Source organism: Mus musculus, chromosome 4 (genome assembly GCF_000001635.26).
Source record: "Mus musculus strain C57BL/6J chromosome 4, GRCm38.p6 C57BL/6J".
In the NCBI taxonomy this organism is placed as follows: Eukaryota; Metazoa; Chordata; class Mammalia; order Rodentia; family Muridae; genus Mus; species Mus musculus.
In genome coordinates, this window is record NC_000070.6 from 70,262,828 (window position 1) to 70,275,859 (window position 13,032).

General features: G+C 44.6%; 1 protein-coding gene across 2 annotated transcripts in view; it reads right to left on the bottom strand.

Moving 5' to 3' along the window:
• Window positions 1–13,032, bottom strand: part of Cdk5rap2 (CDK5 regulatory subunit associated protein 2) — a 193,581-nt gene that overhangs the window by 45,973 nt on the left and 134,576 nt on the right. For both annotated transcript variants that reach the window (NM_001313762.1, NM_145990.4), the window contains 3 exons: window positions 9,817–9,948; window positions 3,648–4,221; window positions 1,664–1,896 (listed from right to left, as the gene is read on the bottom strand). In NM_001313762.1, coding sequence (NP_001300691.1) covers window positions 1,664–1,896; window positions 3,648–4,221; window positions 9,817–9,948 — 939 coding nt within the window. The remainder of the gene's footprint in view (window positions 1–1,663; window positions 1,897–3,647; window positions 4,222–9,816; window positions 9,949–13,032) is intronic.

Consider the following 13,032-nt stretch of genomic DNA (forward strand, 5'->3'; position numbering starts at 1 on the left):
TTTTTCTTCCCTGCATAGGGAGGAAGCTGCAGTGAGGTTCCTGTGGCCTTTGTACCTCGAAGAAAGTGAGGTTCTACACGTGCCATCTGCTAGCTCTGAATGTTCCTACCTCCAGAGGAAACAACAAGCGGGATGTTTGTCAGATTCTGGCTGAGAGCGAAGACATTGAGCAGCCAGCTGAAGAGGGAGAGGAGCTGGTGCCAGAGGCAACTTTCCCCTCACCTCCCTGGCCAAGGCCAGGGCCAGGACCAGCTGAAGAAAACACAACAAAGCATTATGGGCTTGGTCAATCCAGTTTTATCTGTCTGACACCCACTTCCTTCTGCACTAGTAAGTGAAAGTGAGCTTATTTAGACCGCATGGTCCAGAGAGAACAGCCTTTATCAAGCTGCATATAGGCCAGTGCTCCTATACCCTGATCCTCAGGGCTCTTAGGGAACAAATGCCAGGAAGCCAGTCTATGACAGGTCTCTAGGAAAACCACTAATGGCTATCAGATGGGGGAACTACCCTGTGTTTATCCTGGAATTAAACTGTACATACAGGGACCAAGGTGAACTATCGGTTCTCTGTGAGTGGAGGCAAAAGAACAGTTAAATCTGGCATTACCAAGTGCCCTGTGTCTCTAGGAAACTTACTGCTTTGATTAAGGCCAGGTTCCTAACCTGCAAAGCACACAGATCTGAGGGTTTAGCCTCAATTTACCATTAACACATCTGACCAAAAGTACTTGGTCATGAGAACCACATGTCACTCATAAAGCCAAGTCCTAACAAAACCAAGAATGGTGGTTTGAATCAGAATGGCCCCCAGAGGACCAAATATTTGAATACTTAGCCAAAAGGAAGTAGTACTATTTGAGAGCATTATAAGGATTAAGAGGTGTGGATGTGTTGGAGGAAGTGTGTCACTGGGAGAGGACTTTGAGGTTCAAAGGCCTACGCCAGGCCAGTGTCGTACTCCCCAACCCCTACAAATAAGGTAGGTCTCAGCTACTGTTTGTACTCTGCCATTTTCCCCACCATGATGACAATGGACAAAACCTCTGAAATTGTAAACAAACTCCAAATAAATGCTTCCTTTTTCACAAGAGCTGCCTTGGTCATGGTGTCTCTTTAAAGCAACACAACAGTGACTATGACACTGAGTTATTGTCCAATTCCAAGAGCACTGTGATGCTCCAACCAAGTAATGTCTACAATATCAAGAATACAAACAGATCTAGCGGGAACAGACTTATGCGAAGAGATGAGTTGTAAAACCCCAGCATGGCCATGCATTCTCAACACAACCACAGAGAAGGTACTTCCTCTGGTGGACCACTCTACATACCATAAAACTGGACTCACTCACTCACTAACTCACTAGCTTCCTGACTATGAAAACCAAGAAAAATGGAGGAGCGGGGACAGTGATGTCGGTGAGTGACAGGACTGTTGCTGTCTTATGACAGAGATTGTCCAGGAGCACTTACCTAATAGGAGGGCTGAGAAAAACAAGGGGGAACAAGAGAAGCAAAGCGCAGGACTGTGAAGTAGAAGGCTGTTTCGGCTTAATGGCAGAACAGCCAGGTTTGTGTGTACAGCAAAGCCAACGAATCAAACCTGCTGGTGCCCACACCGAAGGAGCCGGAGAGTCACAGTGAGGGCCTCTACCTACGTACCATGGAGAAACAGCCTCTCCAGTTGCTCTAGCAGTCCAGCACACTGTGTCAGCTGCTCCCGGAAGCCCTCGGCCACGCAACTGTCCACATCACTGGCCTGCAGAAGCTCCTCAAACGCCTTGATCATGGTGCTCATGTGTTGACGGTAAATGACACAGATGCCATGGCTATCCTTAATTTGCTGTCGCTGAAGGGAGAGCTCCCTCGCTTGGGACTGAACCAATGAATCGTATCTGATAAAAGAGGGAAGGAAAATGTGTGTGTCATTTTCGAATTGAATTTTTGTGACCTCAACACTAATTGGAAAAATGACAGAGCATAATTTCTGAAAGCCCGTAGCTGTACAAGCATATATACTTTAGAAAAATTGAAACTGTACAAGGTCACCCCTTCTTTGAGTTCAAACAGCCAACAAATGCTTGAACAGAGATTCTTCTGCAATATTTGTAACCTTAGAGAGCCCCCAATTAAAGCATAGATTGGCAAGGACTCAGGAGCACAATTAGTTTCCATACACTCTTCAAAGACACTATTCTGAATTGTAGAAACAAATGCCCCAAGGTCAGGGACCCACTGAAAATTCTCACCAAGTACAAGTATGTATACGGCAAGGGTAAAAAGAAAGGACTCCCTGCTTCCAACGGAAAGAGTCAGTTGGACGCCAGGCCACCACCTTACTGAGTGACTAGGTCCCATCAGTCATGGGATCAAGTTATCGTAGGTCACCTGGTTCTCCCAGGCTTCTAACAAATGGATTCTTGCAGAGAAGGAAAGCTTTCTCAAAGGTATTTAGAGCTAAAGCTTTGCTTTTCAAACCCACAGAATGTGAAGAGTTATCATGCAATACCACCCCCTCACCACCAGGTGCCACCCTTCTCTACGCAGGCCCAGGAGTCGGTAAGAGCAAGCCTGCAGCTTCCTCAGACGAGGAAAAACAGTCACAGCAAGCTGTTCACCATGACCACTGTTAATACCAATACACTACAGGCAAATCACAGCAGCGCCATCTCAAGGGTGGGGTAGTTCCGGGGAACACTAAGAGTGGGCAGTATAGGCTGGAACCCTGGCAGGGGCTCTGACCACGGGCAAGTCACAGAAATCTCTAGGAGTCTCAGTTGCTCTGCTAACTAAAACAAGTTGAGAATGCCTCCTGCTCAGTGTGTCTGGAACTAAATAGTTGAGTTCTTTCCCAGTGGAATGGTACACACTTGCCATCCAGCACTCAGGAGGCAGAGGCAGGAAGAATATGAGTTTAAGAGCAGCTTCAACTATGTGGTGAAACTCCCATCTCAAAACAAAATCAAACAAACACGTCCGAGCCTGAAGGCTGATAAGTTTCCCTCAGTCTTGCTGCTTGGGTAGCCTTGAAAAATAAAATATCACTCTATCTCTTGACAATCCAGAACAGCGCTTTTCTCAAATTAGTAACGAATGAAGGTCAAATTTACAGACTATCCCGTTTTTTTGCCATATCTCACGAAGCCAGTGTACATATTTATAACTATAAAGCATTATCTTCATGACCCAAGAATTTCTTGCTTTCTACACAGGCTTATTTCTCTAAGATGACCTTAAAGGGTAAAGATATGAAAAACATTTATATTCCTCCCAACCTGCTTAGGACATCCATTTTATTTCCACAACAAGGCAAAAGCCAATAACAGAGTTCAGAAATAAACACAGCAGGCAGCTCAGTAAACACACTGCAATCCACCGTCTGATGGCTGTGGAGTTTCTACACTGAGTCCTCAGCCTGAGGAGGGCAACTCCTGCCCTGCCAGTCTCAGAAGTTGCCCAGCTCCTAACATACGCATGCATAGAGTGAAGCTGTGTGGCTGCCTGAAGCCCAAGTGAAGCCTTCCCTAGGGTATACTCTACCCACCCAGGGAGTAGCATTCGCTCAAGAGCTGCTGGGCTCCTACATAGCAACGACCTGGGAAACCTGCAAGCCTAATGAGGAGGATGAAGCAGGAATAGGATGTACCTTGATGGCGAGAGGTCTTGGAACTTGTTCTGCAGGTCATGGATTTCACCGAAAAGTTCCAAGTTCAAGTCCTGCTCCTTCTGTAGCTCCTGCTCCTGGTCCACCAGCTGCTGCTTGAGGCTCTCTAGCATCTTGCCATCAATCATCTCCGGGGTTAGTGGACGGAGGATTTTCATATGCTTCACATATCGTACTTGGTGCAAACTTGAAAATGTCATCTCTTCCTCATCAATATGGCCCTTAGGCTTGTTCAAGCCATCTTGGGCCCCTTCTGTCCCACACAAAACTGTGATAATAGCCTCACTGCACTGAGAGTGCTTCAGTAGCTGGACAATGATGTTCCGGTAGCCTTCCAGCTCGGTTTGCAAGTCGTGGATTTTCTGTTTTAAGTCTTCTGTGTCATCAGGGATATTGATATTCTCAGACTGGTCAGTTCCATTCACGCTGACTTTAACAGAGAGCTGACTCTTGGAATCCAGGTAAGTGGCTATGGAGGATGGGCCTAGGAGGTCTTCAAGATTCTCTTTGCATGCTGGTAATAAGGCAAGGTCATCAGGTGGACAGATTTCAGAATCTGAAAATCAAATACTAATCTTTGTCAGTGTCTCCTTTTGCTGCAATCAACTTCTTACCTCTACAGCTTCCCACAGTTGAATTCTGGATCTTAAATGTCCCCAAAGCCCATGTATTAAAGGCTTGGTTTATAACACCACTGGAAGGTTGTGCTGTGTTTAGGAGGTGGAGCCTTGTAGAAAAAAAGCATCACTAAAGAGGACTTTTAAGACCCTATCCCCCAAACCCTGGTTTCTAAATGGTTCCTAAACATTATGAGGGTGAACAGGTATACTTTATCAAATGTCCCCACCATGATATTATTCCCTCACCAAAGGCTCAGAGTGACAAGTCCAGGAAGTCATGGACTGCACCCATGAGTCAATATTCTCTGTTATTTCAAGTTGATTGTCTCAGAAATTTCGTCATGCTCTAGAAAGCTGACTAGCATACTATTTTACCATTCAATCCACCCTCTTTGTCATGTTGGAAGCAACCTAGCCCCACACACCATCCATGGCATGTCCCCACAAAGTCATCAGACCCTTCTCCCCACATCAAGCTATTTCACAGTTCCATGTTTTAGCATTTACTGTGTCCAGAATAAATATTTGTCCTTCCGTAGTCAGGCCTAGTTTTCCTTTCTCTGTGAGCCTACCTTTGGACTGTACACTTTTCTGTGTACAATTATGTGCCCCCTTGTCTATGCATCACATACATGTAGGTGCCCATGCAGGTCAGGAGAGAGTGGCTGAACCAGAATTACAGGCAGTTGTGAGCTCAGGAGTTAGGTTTTGATATAGGTCCATTGTAAGTGGGGGTTCTTATCCACTCAGACATCTTTCTAGGCCTGAAAAATCTCTTCTTTAAAATCAAAAGACCTGGTCTCCAACACTGGCTGTGCCACTTTGTTTTAAATAACCTTACTTGAGCAAATTAATGGGCCACTCTGAGCCTCCAGAATTTCACTTGCAAGGTAACAAGAACACCACTCAGGAGAAGAACCAGCAGTATTTGTTGGTTGAGATTATATTGAACAATATCAGAAAAAGACTAACAGGAATAATAAATTCAGCAGTAAATGAATTCAGAGAACAGGAATGCTCCTTGATTCTTTAGAACCAATTCGTCAACGATGGAAGAAGATGTCATCATGGAAGGCATCAAAGCAAAGGCTGGCTCAGGAAAAGGCTTTAAAGACAACAACATGAGCCGGACTAGATGATCTAGGATGGCTTTCAGAAAGACAGTCTGTGGAGCCACAGGTTCTATAATTTGTTCCTCACAGTCTCAAGGCTACTCTTATCATTGTTAACAATGTCAATATCATCATTGGATTTTTGGACAACAGTAGGTACATGCCTTAATAGAAGTATTCCCAATATAGCAGTTCTCCAGTGCTTAATATGTCATCAAGGGGAAACCATGCTGTTCATCTGTTTCTCTGGTATCCGGCACAAGACGGGCGATGGAAAATGTACGTGAAAACTACTGGGCTCAAAGAGGATAAGAAGCAGAAAGAACACCTGATCTCTCAGCAAGGTTTTCTTCTAGGAAGTCATCCTCCAAGATAAGGAAATATATACTAACCTAAGCCCCATAAGTTACATGTGTCCCAGGAAGCCGAGGATGCAGCCTACCACATCTATAGACCACAATGTCATGCTGCAACATCAAAAGATTGAATAGCCCCATGAACATAGAAACCTCATACCATGGCTTGCTTTTGATAGTATGAAGAAGAAATCTTTCTTCCCTCAAAAAACTAAACATAATCTTGATGTGTTTTGTGAAGGAATAAAACATAAAGCATAGAAAAAGGCAACTCCTACACAAATGTCACTTTGAGACCTGGCACTTAGAGTGACAGGGGTATTGTGTATGCTCACACCTTCACTTTAAACTCTGCTCCTAACAAACCAACAAGCATAGCATTCCTATATGTCACCCTTTAGACGCACCCTCAAGGTACTATGGAAACACAATACAAGTAGAAGCTTCCTAAAATATATACTGTCAGAGACCATCCCGTGAGAAAGTGAGCCCTTCACAATCTCCTTAACAAATCAAGGGCCTTGTACTAAGAGCTGGTTGTCACCCCCCTTTCCTCCCTATTCCTTTCCTGGCACCTGAGGCTGTAAAAGCTAAATTATAGTCCCCTCTTCCCTATCTCTTCCTGAGTTCCCATGCCATCCAAGGACATGAGTTACGCCTGAGCCCAGCCTGACCCCCAAGGCCGTCAAGGAGGATCGATGTTCCAGAGATAAGATCCAGAGTGCCCACTGCCTGGCGCCTGACTTCGGCCCCCATGTCAGCAGATGCCCACTTCTTTGTTCTTTGTATAATTCTCCCTAGACCCCTCCCATATTCCCCGAGATGTATGCTTTAAAAAGAAGGCACCTCAGCCTAATAAACGAGACCTTGATAGGTTCAATCTACTTGGTCCTCCGACTCTTCTTTCTTTTACTCCCATTTCCTTCCAGGTTTGCGGTCCCCCTCGCACCCACGAATAACTGAATCCCGCGGGACGGGATAATATACATATATGAAGGTGATCTAAGTGAAATGCCAAACAATGGAGGAGACAGAGTCCCAATTGTTCATCTCTTGTCACCAAATGAAACCTTCAGTCCTGAGATGGGTTACATTTAATTGAATTGTTGGTCAAAGAGGTCCCATAGGAATCTCCAAACAACTCAGGCTGTTGCCAAGGCTACGGGTTGTTCTCACAAACTGTCAGCAAGGCCCCATTACTGAAGAAAACACCTGCATATCTTGTTGAGCATGGAGAAGTCAAGCTGGTATGAACAGTCTTCACTCCCATTTCCTAGGTTCTACTATCTTTGGTAAAGGATGGTCTTATACCTACTACCGAAAGTGAAATGTAAACACCAAGCCAGCCACAAAATCTTTACTCTGCAATGATATTCTGTCTGCAAGAATTGCTAGGGCAATCGTGACTCAAACATTTTGGGAATAACCAATCAATATCTGATTTGACTTCAGGATTACTCCATGAGATGGGATCTATACCTGGCACAGCTTGAGTGACCAAGAAACAGAGACTACATAGCCCAGGGACATAGGGTAAAAACAAATACTACTATTCTTTTTAAAAAACAGCAGTAAAATGACTCCTAATGACATTCTGCTATACTCAGAGCAGTGCCTTGTTTAGCCATCACCAGAGAAATACCATCCTGCAGCAAATGAGACAAATACAGAGACAGCTAGACACAATGCAGAGAATGAAAAACCTTAGAACACACAGACTTAAATGAGATATCTCCATCAAATTCTTCCCCTCAGAGTTCATGGAAATCTCCAGACAAAGATAAGGAAAGAGTCTGAGAGGCAAAGGGGATGGAGGATATCATGAAAATAAGGCCGTCTAAATCAATGTAATTAAAGTTCTCATGAACTCCTAGACTGATGCAGTAGTCACAGGACTGCATAGGTCTGACCCGGGTCCATCCGGTATACATTATGGCTTCCAGTTTAGTGCTGTTATTGGATTTGCACTGAAGGTACAAATCAGTGGTCTCTGATTCTTGTGGCTTCTCTTGAGATATTTATTTTCCTTCTATTGGTTTGTCTTGTTCAATTCCCATGTGATAGTTTTTGTTTCATCTTATTACACATTCTTTTGTATTATTATCCACTAGAAGCCTGTTTACTTTCAAATCAGAAACACGGAGTAGTAGATCGTGACAGGTGAGCAGGTGAGGGGGAACGTGGTGGAGCCGAGCCAGGGGAAACTATAATCAGTATACATTATGTGAGAGAGAAAAAAATCCATTGTCAGTAAAAGGAAAACAAAAACACCACCACCACCACAACCTGTCTTAAGAAGAAGTACCCTCAAAAGTCCACCGTCTACAATAGTTGTGAATTAGCAGAGGCAGGGATTTGACTTCTTAGCTCCAAGGCCAATATATAGCAAGTCTTATGGCCTGCATCAGTAACGCAATGTCACTTTGCTAACCTCTGCTCAGCAGCCCAAAATGAAGTTCTGAAGAAAGCACCTCCACTGTTTGGTTAAAACTGTATGAACGCTGTGAGAAATGTGTATATGTATAATGTGTATAATGTGTATAAGTACACGTCTGAACTCACAGGCTGGCAGGCCTGGGACTTAAGATTATGCATGTACCAAAAGCGGCTTATGTGCCCAGCACCCCACCTGAGTTGTCTGTGTTACTGAAGGCTTTAAGAGCTGGAGGATCTACCCAAACTATAAAACAGAAACACTGCAAATGATGCTTTCTGTTAAACTACTCCTATGATTGGGGTCTCCTATGTCAAAAGCATGAGTAGAGACATCTCTGAAGCCTCAAGAGTAAGGCCAATAGGACCCGGGCAACTTATGGCCTCCATTCACTCCCCAAGCACTTACCAAGGTGTTCTTGGAAAAGGAGCCAAAGGTAAGGTGTTACCCATGGCATGCGGCTCCGAGCCAGGCAGTCAGTGAACAAATTAACTCAACACCAGTATTCAAGTCCTAAGAAAGTCAAAAAGTATGCCCACAAAAGATACATTGAGGGTAGAGACCTCAGAATGAAGCTTCAGCGAGGCAAGGAAAAGGGGAATTCAAGAAGAAGCAGCCACATGTGTATTGCACTGGACGCACACTCCTAAAGATATATACAGCTCAGTGACAAGTGGTTACTGAGAGAGTAAGGCACCATCCAGAGACCTCCACCATTCGCTAGCCATGAACAAGGACCAGGCTCCACAGCTTCTAAAATCAGCACCTCCACTAGGGAGCAAGTGTTCAAACACATGAACCTGTGAGAGGCATTTCACATGCAAACCATAACCCACACTGAGCTAAGCAGCACTTTGCTGCCTGGTACAGGAGCTTTGGACTGAACGCCCAGAACACCCAGAAGAAACACAAGGCCGTGCAGTCGTCCAGGCTGAGGAGAATGCACTGCAGACCTTCTGAGGCCACGGCTCAGTCTTTTTCCAGAGACTGGTTATTCCCTAGCCATCTCATCACAGATTTAGAGTTCCCAATGATCACAACGTTTTATGAAGTGAATTCTATCCAAAACAAGAGTGATTTTGTTTTTAATGAAAAGATAAAACATCTAAGGAAAAGGGAGTAAGCATTAAGCATTGGCTCATCTTGGATAAACAGAAATGTGGATAGTTGTTGTACTGTCCTTTATGTATATCTGTGTGCTTTTAATACTTCATAATTAAAGGGAGGTGATACAACTTGCTGGAGGCCTCGCTGCTCGTACAAAGACAAATTCAACAACAGCTAACATTAAGCTGGATCCTAGTGGCCTGCTACGATCCCATGTCCATGAAGTGTGAGATGCTCTGAGCAATGACTGTGTTATATGAAACAACCTGAGCCCACCTTCTACCTCGAAGAGTCTGATGCTAGACCATTAAGTCCCAAAGACGTTATGATGTTCCCTGACTCTTCTGGCTCCCTCCCAGCTGTGTGACCGACCCTAAGTCAGTAATTTTCAAATTAACCTCACCAGTCCTACATGTTATATGGGAATGCTAATCAAAGCCCTCAAGAGGCCTAGCAAGAACATTGATATAAAACAATCCTGAACAATGTCTAGTACTCAGTAATAGGTGGTTGAATTCTAACCGATCTCAAAGCTTGTATATTGGTCACTGTCCATGTCCTTGTCTCTCCCAGCAGACTGTGTGGTTTCAGGTCCTTCTTGCTCGCCTGGGTTGTCCTGGAAGGCTGTTCTCACAACAGCCTGGGCTGCAGGCACTGGCAAGGAGACAGAAAAATAAAACTGTAGATTGAAATTTAGCCAAGCAACTGAGAAGAACACAAAGATACAACCGGGAGAATAAAAACACTAGGGAGGGAAAATGCAATTTATAAGATAAAATTAATCTATCGAGCTGCCATAACAGGACATAAAAGCATAAATATAGTACAGCTTGTCTGAAATGGTTTAAATCCAAGTTCTCAAAAAAATGAGTGAGAAAATGAATTCCATCAACCCATGCCCACTTTTGCAAAATTCGAGAAGCCCAGAGGCTCCTGGGTGATGGCCAGAGCAATACTCAGCTTCTGAGATGTTGAGATACCTGGATGATGCACCCCAGGGTCTCAGCAAGTGTACAGAGCAGATGGCAAGTCCTAGAAAAATGCCAGTCTCTCTGCTGGGCTGAGTCACCTCTGTCACAGCACTTTCCCCTCATATGCTACCCCACCAACGCTGATTTAATTATCTGCCCCCTCCGTATATAAGACAGGGAGCTCTGAGAAGGTAGAGAACTATATGTGGTCTGTCTTCCTCCTAGTCTCAAAGCTGGCCGGAGACACAGCAGGTAGTTAGATAATGTATACCAACAGGGTAACTAAATGCCTAGATGGGTTAATGGGGAGCAGGAAAGGAGGGAGGCAAGTCTGATTCTATGGAAGATGACTGACCCTGAAACGTCAAGTAGGTGAATCTAAGAGACAACCTAAAATAAAAGTGAAGCTGCCTCTGGCTGCAGAGCATGAAAAAGTCCCTATGAGAGTATTTATGTGCTAGGTCTCCTGGAAGAAGAAAGAATACGAGCTTTGGAGACAGTCAGGCTACCTCAAATGGAGCTCCGGCAATGAGTACCAGTGTGACTGTGGCCAAGTCACTCTGTCTCTTCAACTGCTGCCTGGGCTTAAGATAGACAATAATTACTGGAGCTGCCTCCAAAGATGGTAGGAAGATTCAATTACATCATGTATTTAATGTGTACAATGGATTCCACAATTAAAAGGTACTCTAATTTTAATGCCACAGGAAGCCCAAGGCTCTGAGAATTACCTCCAGTTCCTGACCCACTCTAGAAATGCCCTGGTCTGGCACGATTTCATATTCAATACTCGAATCTTTCATTGGTAAGCTAGAAACTGCCAAGCTTTCTGAACATTCGTCTCAGTTCCTGCTCTAAGAGAACCTGGGCTGTCTCATGGAAACAGCTTCTCCTGCCGCCTCTGAGGTTGAGGTTATTATTCCTACATTCTGGTATCCTAAGCCTAGGGGGTCTATACGAACCTGTGCTCCTTGCTCCCATGTGCATACCACTTACTCCTCCAGATATCCCCACTGTGCAGCTCCTGCAGCAGACTGCCTGCTGACTGATCGCTCTTTCTTCCCTCAGTCATCCCAGTCCCTGCTTCACTGGGTCTCTACAGATTCACTGGTAACATGGAACCTGGTGGCCCTACCGCTTTATCTAGCCTAACATCACAATTCCTCAGGTGTCTATCCATGCTGTCTCCACCTTCTCACCTTCATGGTCTCTCTCTCTCTGTAAACCATGTCAATCAAGCCCCTCCCACAAAAGCTTTCTTCTTAAAGGAAGGCCTTAGTAATCACTAAGGCATATCCTCAAGCCACATTTTACTATCAATATCTGACTATCGATCGCTCTAACTCGGCTTCTGAGATGTTGAGACGCCACCAGTACTTGGTATCCCACCTCACCTGCTGCTCCTCCTCAATTGACCTTCTAACCTCTGGAATGCCCAGCCTCAAAGTATGGCTCTGAGCTACACAATATCAAATATTGGTATTCACGGCTGTTCCCTGGTTTCTTTTCAAACTTATTTGCCTCTCCTAGACACCAAACTCACCAGTTGCCAGCTGCCTACCTAAAGTCTCTACTAAGATGTCCAACAAACTCTTAACCAGAAATCTAGCATCCCCCAAGCCACCCTCTCCTGTGGTCTTTCCTATGCTGTTGAAAAGCAACCACATCCTTCCAGTAGAGTGCAAAGGAAGCTACCCCTTTAAAGTCCAAGTTGTACCCTTCCTTCAAAAAGTGAAGTAATACACTTTCAGACCTTAGGGTCACCAGCATAACTTTAACGCCACTTCATAATGAAACAGTACAAATGATATGTGAACGAATGGGGCTAGGTATCAATAAGCTTAAATCACAAAAGCAATCAGCAAGCTTCATTTGCCCCAAATACAGTACTTTGTCAATTCCTGTTTTAAAGCTTAAGTCAGACCATGTCCCTCTGAGGCTCAGAAGCCTCCAACAGTCTCTAATCTTGTGAAGATGGCATCCTACAATGGTCTCTTGAATCACACTTGGTTTGCTGCTCACTGACCTCATCTTGCACACATCTCTGCCTATCTCACAGGCCATGCGCACCAGCCATATAACTGTTCTCCCTTCTCTATACCGAAGTCCTCACGTATCAAGCAACACCGGGGCCTTTCCCCTTGTCCCTCCTCCCAGAAGGACCAGCACGATGCCACCTCCTAGTTTCCAACCAAATTCCATCTTGTCAGAGCATTCCAACATTCCTGAGCATTGGTGAGCCCAGCTGACTCCTCATTCCCCAAGCTTCATCCTGCTATACTTTTCTCCACAGCAGTCTTCACAAGCATTGTACACATCCTTATAAGCTGTCTTCACACACTCAAACACATAAACTGGAAACAGACCTCATCTCCTTTGTGCTCCTATCGCCAGAGAGCCTAAACAGACCTCGGCTTACAGGGTTTAATTAACCTTTCCTTGGTGGATAAAGCTTTATCATGTGACTATTATTTGCTTACAGTAGGAGTCAATATCAAGTGTCCACATAGGCATATTAGTAGGTTCCTGAACCTTTGGGGTAAATGTAAATGCTACTTTTTGTGGTGACCTAAACTGTTCTATGAGGGTTCTTCATACTCTCCAGATTCTCAGAGGGTTGGTGGTCTGTGATCTTGAAGTACTACTATCCTGGACTAGGAGACACCACCTGAGGTGTTTTGCCTAAGTCTTTGGATTCTCCACAGGTCTCAGAGAGTCATGAGTAGGGAAGTGGGTTACTTGTATAAAATAGACAGAGTCAGCAGCA